This window comes from Solanum tuberosum, unplaced genomic scaffold (assembly GCF_000226075.1).
Source record: "Solanum tuberosum cultivar DM 1-3 516 R44 unplaced genomic scaffold, SolTub_3.0 scf00797, whole genome shotgun sequence".
Taxonomy (NCBI): Eukaryota; Viridiplantae; Streptophyta; class Magnoliopsida; order Solanales; family Solanaceae; genus Solanum; species Solanum tuberosum.
Window position 1 is genome coordinate 41,018 of NW_006239729.1, and position 19,419 is coordinate 60,436.

Consider the following 19,419-nt stretch of genomic DNA (forward strand, 5'->3'; position numbering starts at 1 on the left):
AGGGGGGGGGGGGATAATAGAACTTTAGTTGTGTTTCTGTAATTTCGGTCATAAGGTAGGACCTACTTGTGCCTTATCTCATATTTGATGAAGACGAAAAATGAATAAGAAAGGAAGAAATAAATAATAAACAAGAATAATTAATTTTAAAAATGATTTTACTTGACTGAAAATTAAATTAATTAAACTTCAATACAAGTATCAAATGTCGTACATGAAAAATAAAGAAAAATTATGCTCAATTTGAGCTTTTTCTTCGTATTGAATGGAACCAGCCATTCATTATCGTACAATTCATTGACTCCATCACAGTACTAGATTTGAACTTTCTACATATTTTAATATTTTCTTCATATGGACAAATTTTATATTGCTATATACTTAATAAAGTATTTCATGAAGTGCTTCACAGGGTATGCCTTGGTATTCTATACAAAATTATACTTTTAAATAACATTTTCTTCCTTGCCCTCTTCTTCTTGTCTACACTCTCCGTGTTAAATTATGTGTTGGTATTTAACGGAATATACAATTTAATAATATTTTTTTCAAAAAAGTTTGTGGTCAAAATAAAGTTGCAGAGGGGAACCGATTTAAATTTATGTCAGGGCGTTCAACTACAAAAGCCATTCATCTTATAAGAAATTGTTGGATCAGTACAATATAGAAACAAAAAGAGGGAGTACTTACACATGGTATTTATTAACCTAAGAAGATATATGATAAAGTCGCCCAGGAGATCTTCAAATGGACAAAATTTATATTGCTATATACTTAATAAAATATTTCATGAAGTGCTTCACGGGGTATGCCTTGGTATTCTATACAAAATTATACTGTTAATTAACATTTTCTTCCTTGCCCTCTTCTTCTTGTCTACACTCTCCGTGCTAAATTATGTGATGGTATTTAACGGAATATACAATTTAATAATTTTTTTTTAAAAAAGTTTGTGGTCAAAATAAAATTGCAAAGGGAAACTGATTTAAATTTATGTCAGGGCGTTCGACTACAAAAGCCATCCATCTTATAAGAAATTGTTGGATTAATACAATATAGAAACAAAAAGAGGGAGTACTAACACATGGTATTTATTAACCTAAGAAGATATATGATAAAGTCGCCCAGGAGATCTTTTGGAGATGTTTGGCGTCTAGAGGTGTATTTATGACTTACATTAAGGTTATTAAAGACATGTATGTGGAGACAAAACCTGAGTTAGGACAGTGAGAGATGACTGCATGGATTAACCCTTAGCATATTCATTTATGCCTAAGTGATGAATATATTGGCATTATATATTTAAAAGGAGGTGTTGAGATGTGTGTTATTTGTAGATGACATAGTATTGATTGATGAGTCGTGTAGTGGAGTTAATGATAGATTGAAAGTATGGAGAGCGCCCATGGAGTCTAAAGGTTTAAGGTTAAGCATGACAAAGATAGAGCACCCAGAGTGCAAGTTTGGTGACGTGAGGCATGAGGTAGAGGTGGAAGTAAAGATCAATACACTAGCAATGTACTCAAGAGAGAAAACTGCAAGTATGTTAAGTCTATAATTTAAGGAAACTAAGAATTGACAATGATATTGCACACCGTATTGGACCGGTGTGAGTGAAATAGAAGCTCGCCACTAGGGTATTAACGTGTGATACAAATGTGTCACCAATGATTAAAAGATAACTTTTATAGAGTGGTGGTTAGACCAACACTATTGTATGAGGCTGAGTGCTAGCCAATCAAGAATGTCCACGTTCAAAAGATGAGGCTAGCAAATACGAGGATGTTCAGATGAATGGGTGGACATATATACTAAGAGAGACATGATTAAAAACAATGTTATACAAGCCGGAATAAGATGAGGATACATATCCGTGATAGAGTAGATAATGGAAGCGAGGTTGAGATGATTCAGATATATGAAGACTAGGAGCAAGGATGTATATATTAGTGAGAAGGTGTTAAAGATTGACTATAGCAAGAGTCTATTTGAAACAACTTCTCTATCCTGCAAAGATAGAGATAAGATATGCATACATATGTTGTCGTTTAAGTTAAAGCTCATTTAGGAACCAAAGGGAAAAACACAAGACTTTCCTAACATGTAGGCAAATTAAGTTACTCTACTTCACATTGTTGGCTGTTTTCCATATATTAAATGGAATCAACCATTTTTTTTTTATTTTCCATCACCTACCACTAGATTTGAACTTTCTTCATCTCCACTTGGACTTGGTTATTCTACTTGACAAAATTTTTCTATTCATCAAGCTTCTTCATAGGGCAACTTGACTTGGCTTTTTTCCACACTACCTTTCTTGGTCTCTTCTTCTTATTGCCTATATAAGAAGCTAATTTTATGTTTCCTTAACACACAATTTCACCTCTAACTATTTCTTACTCTTCTCAATTCCTAATTTTGCTATGGCTTTTCTAAGTTCTCTTGTAGCTTCCTTTACTTGTTGGGCTGCTAATCCAAATTACAGGTCTCTCTCTTCTTACATACACTACACTTCAATCTTTAAGCTTTTTAGTACAGAGCTTGTTATATTTAAAATTTTGGGTCCTGACCTACTATTTGTTTCAATTTTAGTAACATTTTATACATGTACTTATGCCCCGCGTTAGAAGTACTGAGTTCAAATGAATTATACCATTACTTGTCTCATGCATGCATATATTTACTTATAAATGTCCTATTAAATAACACTACATATATATAATTTTTTGTTCTAGGAAGGTGCAGTAGGCCCTATTGATAAGGACATAAAAAAAATAGGTTTAATAACGTCACGCAATTGTGACATCTACAAATAAGTTATTTATGGATCTATTAACCAACCATTAGAGTATTTTTAGTGTTTTATATTGTGTATAATGGTCAGTACTAAAGATTCACATTATCGACATCGACTTGTTTCCATTGAGGCGTTATTATTGTTGTTATTATTATTTTGATGTTCTTTTTTTTGTCATAAATGTAGGAGCGCAGCCTATCGGAGTATGCTATGGAAAAATTGCCAATAATTTACCATCAGATCAAGATGCCATAAAATTATATAAAGCTAATAACATCAAGAAAATGAGAATTTACTATCCACATACAAATGTCTTTAATGCCCTCAAAGGAAGTAACATTGAAATAATTCTTGATGTCCCAAATCAAGATCTTGAATCCCTAGCCAATCCTTCAAATGCCAATGGTTGGGTTCAAGATAATATAAGAAATCATTTTCCCGATGTTAAATTCAAATATATAGCCGTTGGAAATGAAGTTGATCCTGGTAGAGAGAGTGGTAAATATGCACGATTTGTTGGTCCAGCAATGGAAAATATTTACAACGCGTTATCATCAGCAGGGTTGCAAAAATCAAATCAAGGTCTCAACATCGACATATTCAGGGCTCTTAACCAACACCTACCCACCTAGAGATAGCATTTTTCGCGAAGAATATAAAAGTTTCATTAATCCTATAATTGGATTTCTAGCACGACATAATCTTCCACTCTTAGCCAATATTTACCCTTATTTTGCCCATATTGATAACACTAACGCCGTTCCTCTTTCTTATGCACTTTTCAATCAACAAGGGAGAAATGATGCAGGATATCAATATCTTTTCGATGCCCTTGTGGATTCAATGTATTTTGCTACGGAGAAACTTGGAGGACAAAATATTGAAATTATTGTATCGGAAAGTGGTTGGCCTTCTGAGGGACACCCTTCAGCAACTCTGGAAAACGCGAGGACTTATTATACGAATTTGATTAATCACGTGAAAGGAGGGACTGGAACACCAAAGAAACCTGGAAAGACCATAGAAACTTATTTATTCGCCATGTTTGACGAAAATAGAAAGGATGGTAAACCAAGTGAGCAACATTTTGGACTCTTTTATCCTGATAAGGGAGAGGCAAGTGAGAAACATTTTGGACTCTTTAATCCTGATCAGAGGCCAAAATATCAACTCAATTTTAATTAATGATAGCATATATTATAATTAATATATAGATAGTTTATATTATATATGAATAATAAGGAGAAATGGTATGTTTTATCTTTCAATAAATGATAGTATATATATTTAATTAATATGTAGTGAGAAAATGTATGGCCTCTTGTGTGTTCCTTGATATCAAAAATTAATATTAAGTATTTTTAATAAGATATGTATTTTAATTGAAAGGATGTGTCCTTTCATTCTTTGGTTATTTTAAATCCAATTTTTGAAGATTGCAACGTAACTTTTACAGAGTATCTTTCTCTACAATATTCCTCAAAGAATTCTTTTATTCTCCAAAAAGGACCAAGTTCATATTTTCAAAACTTCATCGTTGTTTTCACATAAATTTTGTGTTCTTGGTATATAATTTTTAACTCTCCGTTTCTATTAGTCTGTCTGATTTTGATTTGAAATAAAGTGTAAGAAAGTAAAAAAAAAAATTGAATTTTATGAATTAAAGTATGTCGATATCAGCACATCCTTTAATTTTGTGATCTTAAACATGTTATATGGAAAGTTAAAATTAAAGAGTTGCCAAAAAAAGAAAAGAAACACCCAACAAGTACCTGACCATGCCAAGTTTATGTCGAATGTCAGAGGCGTATCAAGGAGGGGGTCACCAGGTTCACGTGAACCCATGCTCCCCTCCTTAAATCTTATGTAGTAGTGTTATATTTTTAAAAAAAAATATTTAAATATAGATATGTGAACCCATAGTTGAAGTACATACCGTGCGATTATGATTGGGTGCACCTCTCTAAGTGAGGTTAGAAATTTGAATATTTTATTTAGTCACGTTTTATTTTCCTTTCTAAAATTGGATAACACCTCTCTAAGTGGTTTGGATAGGTAAATATAATTTTGGACCTATAATTTTAAAATTTTAATTATTTTTAGTGATAAGAACCTAAATGTTAAACCGATCAAATTTATATATTAGATCCATCTTTTCGTAATAGTGCATCCATCATCTCAAAATCCTGAATACGCGCTTTCAATCTTTTAATTCTTTTTTAAACGAACTAAAAATAAAATAAATTAATTAAAATAAGTGAAGTATAAATATATTTTCTTCACGATGATAGTTATATTAGACATGCAAAATTGCTCAATTTCACTTAATATAAAATAATTTGACCTTTTCCTTGTATTGAATAGAATCAGCCATTATTCTCGTATCGTAAAATACTAAAATTCATTGACTCCATCCCATTACTAAATTTGAGCTTTCTACGCATCTTCAAAATTTAAGGACGATGGGTGCACTACTAAATGTGGATGTGTGTTATGTTAAATATTGACACCTCGGGTTAGTTTGGTTTTAACTAAAAAAAGTCAACTCGAGATCAAATCAACCCGACATTATATATATAATTTTTAAAATTTATTTTATACATAAAAGTATATACTTCGATGTAATTTCTAAATATTACTTATAAGTTTTTATAATTTTTATCTTTTAATATATTTTTTCAAGTCTTTTGAGACTTAAATTTTTTGAATGGTCCAACAAATGTTATAGTCCATAGATATTAGTAACTCTAATAAAGCTCAATTCGAAGTCAAATCAATACTATGCTAACAAAATAAATTAACTCAACACTAAGAATTACAATAATGTTGAATATTTATTCTTTAGTTTGACATTGGTTTAGACATTTAAAATACATAATCTAATTTTAATTTTTCTTTAATGTTTAATCATGTAACTAATACGTATTAGACTTATTTTAGCATGATTTAGTACTTTTAAATTATGATCATTTTCATTATGACTTTGCAATATTTATTTTATATGATGATTTCATTATTATTTTTTATTGAATATTTTCATGTCATCACTCATCTCATATTTTGTGCTATTTTCTTAAGAAACACCATAGATAGTTGTATTTTGGTTGGACTAAAGAAATATTTGGAGCACAAGTTAATTATATGTTTGTATGCATACTTTACCGGAAAAATTCAAAAACTTGAACAAATTTGAGGTTTATTAGTTTGGTTTTATTTAAAAATTTAAAAATTTAAAAATTCGACACAATGGTTTTAGTTTGTTATTTGAAAAACCCAAACCAATCCGAGGTTGGAAAATTCAAAAAAAACCCGAATTTTATTAGCTTGGTTTGGTTTATAAATTTAAAATATTTTACACAAATGACTTGATTTGATATTTAAAAAACCCGAACCAACCCGATCATATATACCCCTAATTACGACAATCACAAATTCTATATAAAATAACTATTGGGTTCACAAAAAAATAAATTGCTAACAATTAAATGAGTAGACTTCACATGTCCATTTTCTTTAACAAGAAAAAGTACAAGTTTACCCTTAAACTATTGAGTATAGTTTAAAATCAACCATTTTTTTCTCATTTTTTTCCCATAACCTACTCTAGATTAGAAATTTCTTCATCCCCATAAGATACGTTTATATGACTAAATTTCACTATCAATTGAACTTCTTCTTAGGGTAAACTTGACTTAGTTTTTTTTTCCACTCTGCTTTTCTTCTTTTTGTCTATATAAGAAGTAATTGGATGTTTCCTTGACACACAATTTTACCTCAAATATTTCTTAGTCTTCTCAATTCCAATTTTGCTATGTCTTTTCTAAGTTTTCTTGTAGCTGCCCTTTTACTTGTTGGGCTGTTAATCCAAATGACAGGTCTCTCTCTCTTACATACAAACTAATAATGTATTTTTACGCTATATATTAAGAGTAACGTATTATAATATCGTAGCAGATAATCTATTTTATTTACTAATTAAGTTATTGATCTCAATTACTGTAAATAGTTAAGGGTATTTAATCTAGGTGACCTAATAGTATAACAATTCTTCCGATGTTGGTGTAAATGAGTTAAAAATTCTATTAAAAAGCACTTCATATTTTTCAAAATTAGGAGGGTCCTATTGGTGAGGACATAAAGAATGATAAATCTACCTAACTAAGCAAACATAATTACGGTATATACTTAATTAAGCGGTATTTTAGTTTTTTTTTTATCTAACATAGTTATACTTAAAATTTTATAACTAATCACTTCTCTCTTTTCCTCTTTTGCTCGCCACTCTCCTCCCTCTTCCTCTCCTCTCACATTTTTTTTCGCCCTCTCTCTCTACCTCTCTACAATTCATTGCATGAATCTTTCTTCTTATCCTTATATGTTTCTTATATATCAATACAAAACTCAATTAAGCTTTACCTGAATTATTAATTTTTATCTACATGTGCTTCTTGATCTTCAATATTTTCTATGTGACTGCTAATTGTTGATTCATTTTTATTGGATTTAACGCTGGTATATCAAAAATTCTCATTATGGGTTCTTGATTTGTTGTTCTATGTTTGAATCTCTTATTCTTCTTAGATTGGTACAACCAATTTTATATATGTATGAGAAAAAATGAAACAGTTATTTTCAAAGTGTAGCTTCTTCGATTGATACAACCAATTATATATATCAGGAAAAATGAAACAATTATTATCAACGTGTATCTTCTTTAATAGATTCATAATGATACATCCAATTGATCTACGTATCAGAAAACAATATAAAAATTGATATAGCTATTATTTGACTAGATTTTTGTACATATAAAAAATGAATACAACTATTATACAAAAATACTGTATTTATATATTTATTTTAGGGATGATATTCAAACTTTGTATCAATATTTTTTTCATTTGTATATCACAATAAATTGATACAGATTATATCTGTGTATTTATTTTAAGGGTGATATAATATATATATATGTCTATCTATATTTCAATTTCAAAACTAATATGTGCATTTGTGTAGCTATGTGCAAGATTGAGAGAGGAGAAATGACAGCGAGATTTGGGAAAGAGAGAGAGAAAGAGAGGAGATTGTGTATATGTGTATCTTAGTTTCAATTAAGATATACAAGTTGTTTCTAAGATACAACATGCTTGCCTCTCTCCTCTATCTCTCTTGATCTCGCTCGACTCTCTCTTCTATCTTTCTTTGTCCCGCTCTCCTCTTTCCTCTCTCTAAAATTGTTGTTATGAATTGTGAATAGATAAACAATACTATTTATAATTATAGTCCAAACTATAACTATTTATCATTATAATGTAGGAGCACAACCTATTGGAGTATGCTATGGAAAATTTGCAAACAATTTGCCATCAGATCAAGATGTCAAAAACCTATACAATTCTAATGGCATTAAAAAGATGAGAATTTACTATCCAGACACAAATGTCTTCAATGCTCTCAAAGGAAGTGACATTGAAATAATTCTTGATGTCCCAAATCAAGATCTTGAAGCCCTAGCCAAACCTTCAAGTGCCAATGGTTGGGTTCAAGATAATATAATAAGTAATTTTCCAGATGTTAAATTCAAATATATAGCCGTTGGAAATGAAGTTGATCCCGGTACAAATACCGGTCAATATACACAATTTGTTGGTCCAGCAATGGAAAATGTTTACAACGCGTTAACATTAGCAGGATTGCATGATCAAATTAAGGTCTCAACCGCGACATATTCAGGGCTCTTAACAAACACCTACCCACCAAGTGCTAGTATTTTTCACGAAGAATACAAAAGCTTCATTAATCCCATAATCGAATTTCTAGCACGAAATAACCTCCCACTCTTAGCCAATATTTACCCTTATTTTGGCTATATTTATAACACTAACGACGTTCCTCTTTCTTAGGCACTTTTCAACGATCAAGGGACTAATTCCGCGGGATATCAAAATATTTTTGATGCCCTTTTGGATTCAATGTATTTTGCTATGGAGAAAGTTGGAGGACAAAATATTGAGATCATTGTATCGGAAAGTGGTTGGCCTTCTGAGGGACATCCTGCAGCAACTATGGAAAATGCACAGACTTATTATACGAATTTGATTAATCATGTGAAAGGAGGGGCTGGAACACCAAAGAAACCTGGAAGGACCATAGAAATTATTTATTCGCCATGTTTGATGAAAATGAAAAGAAGGGAGATGCAAGTGAGCAACATTTTGGACTCTTTAATTCTGATCAGAGGCCAAAATATCAACTCAATTTTAATTTATGATAGCGTATTATAATTAATATATAGATATTTTATATTATATATGAATGATAAGGAGAAATGGTATGTTTTTATCTTTCAATAAATGATAGTATATATATTTAATTAATATGTAGTGAGAAAATGTATGGCCTCTTGTATGTTCCTTGATATCAAAAATTAATATTAAGTATTTTTAATAAGATATGTATTTTAATTGAAAGGATGTGTCCTTTCATTCTTTGGTTATTTTTAAAATCCAATTTTTGAAGATTGCAACGTAACTTTTACAGAGTATCTTTCTCTACAATATTCCTCAAATAATTCTTTTATTCTCCAAAAAGATCTAGTTAATATTTTCAAAATTTCATCTTTGTGTTCATATAAATTTTGTGTTCTTGGTATATATTTTCCAACACTCTCCGTTTCAATTTGTTCTGTCTGATTTTGATTTGATATGGAGTTTAAGAAAATAAAGAAAACTTTTGAATTTTGTGAATTAAAGGTATGTAGATACCAACCTGTCTTTTAATCTTGTGATCTTAAACATGTTATATGGAAAGTTAAAATTAAAGAATTGCCAAACAAAAAAAAAGAAACACCCAAAAGTACCTTAGCATGCCAATTGCCAAGTTTATGCCTTCAATCTTTTAATTCTTTTTTTAAAACGGACTAAAAATAAAAATAAAATAAATAAATTGAAACAAGTAGAATATAAATATATTTTTTAAGAATAATAGTTATATTAGACATGCAAAATAGCTCAATTTCACTTAATATAAAATAATTTGACTTTTTCCTTGTATTGAATGGAATCAGCCATTATTCTCATATCGTAAAATTCACTGACTCCATCACATTAGTAAATTTGAACTTTCTACGCATTTTTCAGGATTTGAAGGCAATGGATGCACTATTAAATGTGGATGTGTGTTATGTTAAATATCGACACCTCAACATAAAAAATTATTAAACAAATATAAAATTGAATGTATCAGTTAATATAAATTAAACAAAAATGTAATATCGTTCAATGGTAATTTGATGATTTCGACCCTCAGTGTATTTGAAGTTGCTAGTTCGAGTCTGACTTGACTTTCTTATATGTCATTTGAAGCATAGGCATTGGACCAGTGCACCAAATGAGCTTTTATGTTTAAGAGAGCACAATTAAATATATGGTCCTTATTTAGGTATATACATAAGTTTTTCTGAAATTAATTTCTGCAAAAGGTCCCCCTCCCTCAAACGTGGGTCTATCTATGGTTGAACATCTTGACAACTCCCTAGATCCATCCCTGTTGATTTATTTTTCTTCTAGATTGTCATCACAAATTTCTTTCAAGATAAATTTTAGAATTTGTAGTTTATGAATGTTAATTACAACAATCACAAATTCTATATACAATAACTATTACACAAAAAAATTAATCTCTTAAAATTAAATGAGTAGACTTCACATGTCCATTTTCTTTGAGAAGAAAAAGTACAAGTTTACCCTTTAACTATTGAGTATAGTTTAAAATCAACCATTAAATGTAATCAACCATTTTTTTCTCATTTTTTTTCCATCACCTACTTTAGATTGGAAATTTCTTCACCCCATTAGGTACGTTTATATGACTTGATTGTTCTACATGACTAAATTTCACTATTATTTGAACTTCTTCTTAGGGTAAACTTGACTTAGTCTTTTTTTTCCACACTACCTTTCTTATTTGTCTATATAAGAAATAATTTGATGTTTCCTTAACACACAATTTCACCTCAAATATTTCTTACTCTTCTCAATTCCAATTTTGCTATGTCTTTTCTAAGTTTTCTTAGAGCTTCCCTTTTACTTGTTGGGCTGTTAATCCAAATGACAGGTCTCTCTCTCTTACATACTCACTAATAATGTATTGTTACACTATATATTAACATATTATAATATAGTAGCAGATTATCTATCTTATTTACTAGGCTATTGATCTTAGTTACTATAAATATTTAGGGGTATTTACGTCTAGGTGATCTGATAGTATAAGAATTCTTTCAATATTGATGTAAATGAGTTAAAATTTCTAGTTGAAAAGCAGTTCATATTTTTCAAAATTAGGAGGGTCCTATTGGTGAGGACATAAAGGATGATAAATCCACATAACTAACCAAGCATAACTATTCTATATACATGATCAAGTGATACTTTAATTTTTTTTTATCTAATCTCTTCTTCCTTTTCATCTTTTGCTCGCCACTCTCCTCCCTCTCTCTCCCTCCTACTCTCCTCTCACATTTTTTTCTCGCCCTCTCTCTCTCTCCCTCTCTACATTTCATTGCATGAATTTTTCTTCTTCTTTCTTATATTAAAATTAATACAAAACTCCATTAAGCTTTACCTGAATTATTAATTTTTATCTACATGTACTTCTTGATCTTCAATATTTTCTAGGTGGCTGCTAATTGTTGATTCATTTTTATTGGATTAATGCCGGTATATCAAAAATTCCCATTATGGGTTCTTGATTTGTTGTTCAATATTTAAATATTCTATTCTTCTTAGATTGATACAATCAATTGTATATATGTATCAGGAAAAATGATACAGTTATTATCAAAGTGTATCTTCTTTAAAAATGAAACAATTGTTATCAAAGTGTATCTTCTGTAATTGATAGATAATGATACATCCAATTGATCTAGGTATAAAAATAATTTATAAAAATTAATATACTTGTTATCTGACTAGATTTTTGTAATACAAAAAAAATCTAATACAACTATTACCTGAAAAGTAATGTATTTATATATTATTTTAGGGGTTAAGGGTGATATTCAAACATTATATCAATATATTTTTTTCATTTGTATATCACAATAAATCAATACAGATTGTATCATGTATTTATTTTAGGGGTGACACAATATGTATATGTCTATCTATATTTCAATTCAAAACTAATATGTGCATTTGTGTGTGAGATTGAGAGAGGAGAAATGACAGCGAGATTTGGGGGAGAGAGAGAAAGAGAGAAGATTGTGTATATGTGTATCTTAGTTTCAATTAAGATATACAAGTGATTTCTAAGATACAACATGCTTGCCTCTCTCTTCTGTCTCTCATGAACTCGCTCGTCTCTCTCTTCTATCTCTCTGTATCCCGCGCTCCTCTTTCCTCTCTCTAAAATTGTTGTTATGAATTGTGAATAGATAAACTATACTAGTTATAGTTATAGTCCGAACTATAACTATTTGTCATTATAATGTAGGAGCACAACTTATTGGAGTATGCTATGGAAAAATTGCCAACAATTTACCATCAGATCAAGATGTCAAAAACCTATACAATTCTAATGGCATTAAAAGATGAGAATTTACTATCCAGACACAAATGTCTTCAATGCTCTCAAAGGAAGTGACATTGAAATAATTCTTGATGTCCCAAATCAAGATCTTGAAGCCCTAGCCAATCCATCAAGTGCCAATAGTTGGGTTCAAGATAATATAATAAGTAATTTTCCAGATGTTAAATTCAAATATATAGCCGTTGGAAATGAAATTGATCCCGGTACAAATACCGGTCAATATACACAATTTGTTGGTCCAACAATGGAAAATGTTTACAACGCGTTAACATCAGCAGGATTGCAAGATCAAATTAAGGTCTCAACCGCAACATATTTAGGACTATTAACAAACACCTACCCACCAAGTGATAGTATTTTTCACGAAGAATACAAAAGTTTCATTAATCCCATAATCGAATTTCTAGCACGAAATAACCTCCCACTCTTAGCCAATATATACCCTTATTTTGGCCATATAGATAACACTAACGACGTTCCTCTTTCTTATGCACTTTTCAACGATCAAGGGACTAATTCTGCGGGATATCAAAATCTTTTTGATGCCCTTTTGGATTCAATGTATTTTGCTACGGAGAAACTTGGAGGACAAAATATTGAGATCATTGTATCGGAAAGTGGTTGGCCTTCTGAGGGACACCCTGCAGCAACTATGGAAAATGCACAAACTTATTATACGAATTTGATTAATCATGTGAAAGGAGGGGCTGGAACACCAAAGAAACCTGGAAGTACGATAGAAACTTATTTATTCGCCATGTTTGATGAAAATCAAAAGGATGGACAACCAAGTGAGCAACATTTTGGACTTTTTTATCCTGATCAGAGGCCAAAGTATCAACTCAATTTCAATTGATGATACTATATTATAATTAATATATAGTGCTATGAATAATAAGGAAAAATTTGTGTCTTTCTCCTCAGTAAAATGATAGCATATATCTTATAATTAATATGTGTTGACAAATGTACGGCCTCCTTGTGTTTCCTTGATATGAATATATTTATGTTATATATACTTAGAAATACATTTTAAAGAAATGCATGCAAATTATGATAACATCGATATGTCTTTATGTTATATTCACCCCCACTAACAGAGAAAGATTAATGACTAATTTAGATTTTACTAATGTATTATAACAATAAGGGAAAATGCATAAGTACCCCCAGCCTGTGCCCAAAATCCCTGAGACACACCTAACTTTTACTAAGGTCCTATTACCCCCGAACTTATTTTATATATAATTTTCTACCCCTTTTCGGCCTACGTGTCACTATCCTTGAAAAATTTATCAACACACGTTGGGCCCACAAGATGGTGCCATGTAGGCAAAAAAGGGGTAGAAAATTATATATAAAATACGTTCGGGGGTAATAGGACCTTAGTAAAGGTTAGGTGTGTCTCAGGGATTTTGGGCATAGGCTGGGTGTACTTATGCATTTTCCCTAACAATAAATTATTTTATTACTTCCCCATTTTAGTTTGATTATCTTATTTTGATTTGACATATGACTTTTAAGAAATTAAGTAAAGAATGTACCAAAATGTCATTTAATCTAGTGGTCTTAATTAAATATGTCATGTAGAAAGTTAAACTTTCATAATTGTCAAAAACTAAAAGAGACGGTCATTTTGAAATAGATTAAAAAGAAAAGCTAAGACAAACAAATTCTAATGGAAAGAGTACATAACTATAAACAATAGTAGTTAAATGTGTTGAAGTGTGTAACTATCTCATCTAAAAGCGGGTTCGATTCTTTTTCATGGGTCAAGCACGTGAAAATTCTTTTTGATTTGGATGGCGGTGAGAGTCGATCCCAGGACCTCTGTTTGCTCTGATACCATATTGAAGTGTGTAACCATCTCATCAAAAAACTTAAGCTATTAGAGTGAGTACACTTTTTATTATTTGATTATATTCCCAACAAAATAGCGGTGATTGAGGAAGACTAACTTTTTTTTAATGGGGGAGGGAGTTACAATGTGAAAAATTTAAAATATTTAAAGGTTCAAATTTATTCTTCAAACTATTGAATATATAGTATAAAATGACATCATTAGGTTGAACGCAAAAATATATTTTCTTAAGATAATTTGAGTTTTTTTCCTCTAATTGAATGGAATCATCCATTTATTCTTTTTTCTTCATATGTGAGAAAGATTACATTGTTATATACTTATATTTCATGTCATGCAAAGCGGGTGGGGGTGAATATCCTGACAATCCCTTATATCCGGTCTTGTTCACAAAGCAATTTATTCAGCTTCTAGATTTTATTACTTTCTTTTCGAGAAAGATTGAAAAATGTGTGATTTATATATGAATTTGTACAACAATTGCAAAATTGATATACAATAATTACTGAGTTTACTATAGAATACTCGTAAATACTTATCAGTAAGTTTCATAATATATCTACAAGGTTTGTATAAAAATTATTAAATCTTCAAAAATCTACGTATATATGTACTAGATCGTCCCTACTTTCTGAGTAATTTTTGATCTATTTTTCTTATTATCTTGATTTTCCTAAGTTCCAATTATAGTACAATCAAATAAAAGTGTGACTATTTATGATTTTATCTCCCATAGAAAACGTTGAATAAATGCCAGTGGACCACTTCACTCTTTGAAATATATATGTTTATGCGTCTTCTTATATATTTTTTTTAAATAAAAAAATCCTCATGTTATTCTCGTGTATTATTTTATTATGTATAAAAGTCAATTATTGCTAAAAAATCCTTTGTAGTTACATAGGATTGCTTGTTCTCAATGGAACTTGTGAAGTGTACAGATTGTGTTGACATAAAAGAGAGGTGGAATTAAAAAAATTAAATTGTAAATTCTACATCATATATATATATACTAGACACAGATATATGTGCTAGCACGGGCCCAATATCTATTATTTTTTATCTCAGTTTATGTGATATAGATAAAATTTAGAGAGTCAATTAAATTTTGATATGATTTTAAAATATTTTAAATTGTTAGTTATTGTAACTTATAGTACTTTTTACGTAATTTTTAAATAATATATGTTACTTTCCTTGTCCCAATATATGTAGCACAAATAGAATTTCAAGAGTCAATACGTTGTTAATAATTGAGATTTATAATACTTTGTATATAGTTTCCAAATTAAAATAATGCATGTTACTTCTTTTGTCCCATTTTATGTGACATAGAAAAATTAATTTTATGAATCAATCGATTTTTTTATAAGCAATCAATTTTTATATGTTTTTTTAAAAATAAAAAAAGTTGTCAATTAGCATGATTTATAGTTTGTTTTTACTCAATTTTTAGATATTTAAGAAAATTAAAAAATAAGACAAAAAAATTAAAACGAAAAAAAAAAGAGAGTAAGGAAATGTATATGTAAGTGTGGAACCACACAGGTGAAGCAGGCATGTCGACCGCCACCTGTGTGGTTATCCACACATATATAAGTAGTGGATATATATATATATATATATTTAGTATGCATACTGATAAGAGCTTATGCCTTTTGGTGTTTTGATGATCTCCTCACAAGTGCAGGGACCTGGTCCTCTGCAGAGTATGAATACTCGTCTAGTTGTCAAAGTGCGGTACAGCTGTAAAAGTTGTCTGCGTCAGAAGCTGCAGAGTACTTCACCAATCAGAAGCAATGAGGTTGCTTGTACGTTTGGTAATAACTTTTTATGGTATATACTAAACAAAATACAACAATATTACTCATTCATTCAAAGAGAGAGTCTTTCAAGCTTCAAGAACAGCAAGGGACTTGATTGAAGTGCTGCGATTTGCTACCAGCTGCTTTTGTTTGCTTGTAATAGTTCTGATATTGTAAGATCCGTTTCACTTGTGAAAGAAACGTTTCAAACTTGTTTGAATCATTGTAAGAACTAGGTTAAGGGTAACTTAGGTTCTTGCTCTAAAAGTCTATATTAATCGGTTTGGATTAGTATAGTGGGCGGTGTTGTATCCGCTTAGCAAAGTCTAAGTTATCTAAGGGTGATAGCTTAGTGGGCAGTGTTGTATCTGCTCTGGCTCATCTAAGTAATAGGAGGTATTGCTTAGAGTTGGGATTAGTAGTCTAATCTCGGTTTGTAAACTTGCTTTTACTTTTGCTTGAGAAGATTAGTGAAAACAATTTTTTTTTAAAAGTCCTGGCAGGCCAGGTCGTGGTTTTACTCCCTTGAGCAAGGAGGTTTCCACGTAAAGTTGTTGTGCAATCTTTACTTTCAGCACTTTGTTTATTTTCTGTTATTGTAACTGTGCTGAGGACCTGGTCCCATAGAAAACGTGGACGCATACATTCCAATAAGTGGTATAAGAGCAAGTCTTTTCTCTCTGGTTAACACCAAGAAAAGGAAAGATCCTGACGGAATAGCCGCTCCACCTAACATGGAGGAAGGACAGTCTTCGATCAGACCACCTCGATTCAATGGTCAGTATTATGAATGGTGGAAAAATCGTATGCATGATTATATCAATGCAGAGGACACTGAGTTGTGGGATATCATTCTTGATGGTCCTTACATTCCAGTCAAAGAAGTGAAAGATGGAGAGACCACCACTTCTATGGTCAAGACAAGAAAAGAATACAATGAAGCTGATAGGAAGAAGATTGAAAAAAATTACAAAGCCAAGAAGATCCTAGTGTGTGGGATTGGAGCGGATGAGTACAACAGAATTTCTGCCTGTGAATCAGCCAAAGAGATATGAGACTGTCTCCAAACAGCCCATGAGGGAACACAACGAGTAAAAGAGTCTAAGGTCGATATACTTACGACTCAATACGAGAATTTTTGTATGAAGGAAGGTGAAACTATCTTTGAAATGAACTCAAGATTCACTTCCATCACCAACGAACTAAGATGCTTAGGTGAGCCCATTCCCTTAAGCAAACAAGTTCGCAAGATTCTCAAGATTCTTCCCAAGTCATGGGAAAGCAAAGTTGATGCTATAACAGAGGCAAAAGATCTGAAGACACTTTCCATGGATGAGCTGATTGGAAATCTCCAGACCTACAAGCTGAACAAAAAGCAGGGGACAAACATGAAGGAGGGAAAGAAGGAGAAATTTATTGCTCTAAAAAACTCACAAAATGATGCAACTTAGGAGGAGGATGAAATGGCCTATGTTACTAAAAGGTTTCAGAAAATCATCAAGAAACATGACGTCTTTCAAAAGAAGGCTTCGACCAGCAGAGCAGCAAACACAAATGACCTTTGTCATAAATGTGGCAAACCTGGTCATTTTATAAGGGACTGTCCCAGCCAGAAGCAGGAAACTCATAACTTCAAACCTCGTAAGAGGGACCTGGTCCCAGACAGTGCTCGGAGAAAGGCTCATGCTGATCAATTGGTGAGAAAAGCCTTTGATGTATGGGGAAATGATTCAAGTGAGTCAGAAGAAGATGCAGATAGTTATGAAGATGTTTCAATGATGGCTATTAAAGATGATGAAAATGTCTTCAATTCCATCTTCTCATTAATGGCAAAGTCTGATGATGAAGAAGATCTAAATGAGGTAACTCTTTTTTATCTTAAAGATGATCTAGATACTCTTCCCATTAAAAATTTGAGGAAACTTGCTGCATTGCTTATTGACTCTGTTGATGAACGAACCACTGAAAACTTAATGCTGAATGAAAAAATAAGTTTGTGTGAGGATGAGAACTCAGCTCTCATGTCTCAAGTTTCTGAAATGAGTGTAAGAATAGGGACTCTAGAAATGAGCAACATTACACCTGAAGAGGACCCTGGTACCTCAGTAGGTGGAAAGAGAAAGCTTAGCATCCTTGAGGAAGAATTGGAAGAAAAGCTTAAAATCCTTGAGTCTAAGCTAGTCGCTTCTCTTGAAACAAACTCTCAACTAGAGAAAGGATCTGAGTAAGGTCAAGGAGGAGTTAAGCCACTCTCTAAAATGGACTGACTCTTCTAAGATACTCTCTAATCTGTCTAATCAGAGTTTCAATGGAAAGAAAGGGTTGGGATGTAGACCAATAGAACCTCCTTATAATCCTCATAGCAAATATGTGTCTGTATCTGACAATCTGTTGTGCACTCACTGTGGGAGTAATGGTCATCTAAAAGAAAAGTGTGAGACTCTGAGAAAAGCAAAAGAAAAGCATGATAAATTTGTCAGATCTGAAAACAATGATAAAAGGGAACTGGTCCCCGTTATCGGTTCAGTAAGAACACTTTGCCCCCCTGGACAGAAAGGTTTCTTATTAAGCCTTTTGATAGTTATTGGGAACTCCGTCTGAAGTGGGTTCCCAAGTCTAATAAGTGATTCTTGTGCAGAAAAGAGGGAGCAGTCAATGCTGGTACATGAATAGTGGATGCTCAAGTCATATGACTGGAAATACTCTTAACTTCCTCTCTTTGGAAGCACACCAAGGTGGTGGTGTGTTATTTGGCAGCGGAAAGAAAAGTTTTATTCTTGGTATTGGCAAAATAAGAAGAACTGTAGATCATTCCATAGGAAGTGTACACTATGTGGATGGTCTGAAGTTTAATCTCTTAAGTGTGTTTCATATTTGCAATAGGGAAATGAAGTCAAGTTTATGTCTGAAGGGAAACAACTTGTCATGTCTGAGTGCTCAAATTGATGATACAAATCTTTGGCATAGACGACTGGGTCATGTAAGTACCTCTTTACTTAACAAGCTTGTTGCAGGGGACCTGGTCCGCGGACTACCAAAGCTGAAGTTCTCAAATGACAAAATTTGTGATGCTTGTGCAAAAGGCAAACAAACAAGATTTTCTTTCAAGGCAAAGAAGGGTGTGAGTACTACCAGACCTTTGGAACTTCTCTACATGAATCTGTGTGAACCTGTTAGAATTCAAAGTAGAGGAGGAGTGATGAAGGGAGACCATGAGATGGAGGAGCTGATCAAGGAAAGGGAAGACAAGGATATCCTAAATCCTGGAAACAAACTGGTTGCAAAGGAAATTGCTGCAGATCTCACAGGAGCACCTGGTCCCTCTGATACTACCCAGAAGGTTCCATCTCAAAATCATGAAG

At 31.8% G+C, this 19,419-nt stretch overlaps 1 protein-coding gene and 2 pseudogenes across 1 annotated transcript; all 3 read left to right on the forward strand.

Moving 5' to 3' along the window:
• The first annotated feature begins 2,408 nt into the window (after nucleotides 1-2,408).
• LOC102578428 (glucan endo-1,3-beta-glucosidase A-like) lies at nucleotides 2,409-4,028 on the forward strand (annotated as a pseudogene).
• Nucleotides 4,029-6,575: 2,547 nt separating this feature from the next.
• LOC102580738 (glucan endo-1,3-beta-glucosidase A-like) lies at nucleotides 6,576-9,212 on the forward strand. Its single transcript, XM_015305495.1, has 3 exons — nucleotides 6,576-6,672; nucleotides 8,117-8,511; nucleotides 8,704-9,212. The coding sequence occupies exons 1-3, from the start codon at nucleotides 6,609-6,611 to the stop codon at nucleotides 9,082-9,084; spliced, it is 840 nt and encodes a 279-aa protein (XP_015160981.1). The 5' UTR covers nucleotides 6,576-6,608; the 3' UTR covers nucleotides 9,085-9,212.
• A 1,600-nt stretch (nucleotides 9,213-10,812) lies between these two features.
• Nucleotides 10,813-13,384, forward strand: LOC102606423 (glucan endo-1,3-beta-glucosidase A-like; annotated as a pseudogene).
• Nucleotides 13,385-19,419: the final 6,035 nt, after the last annotated feature.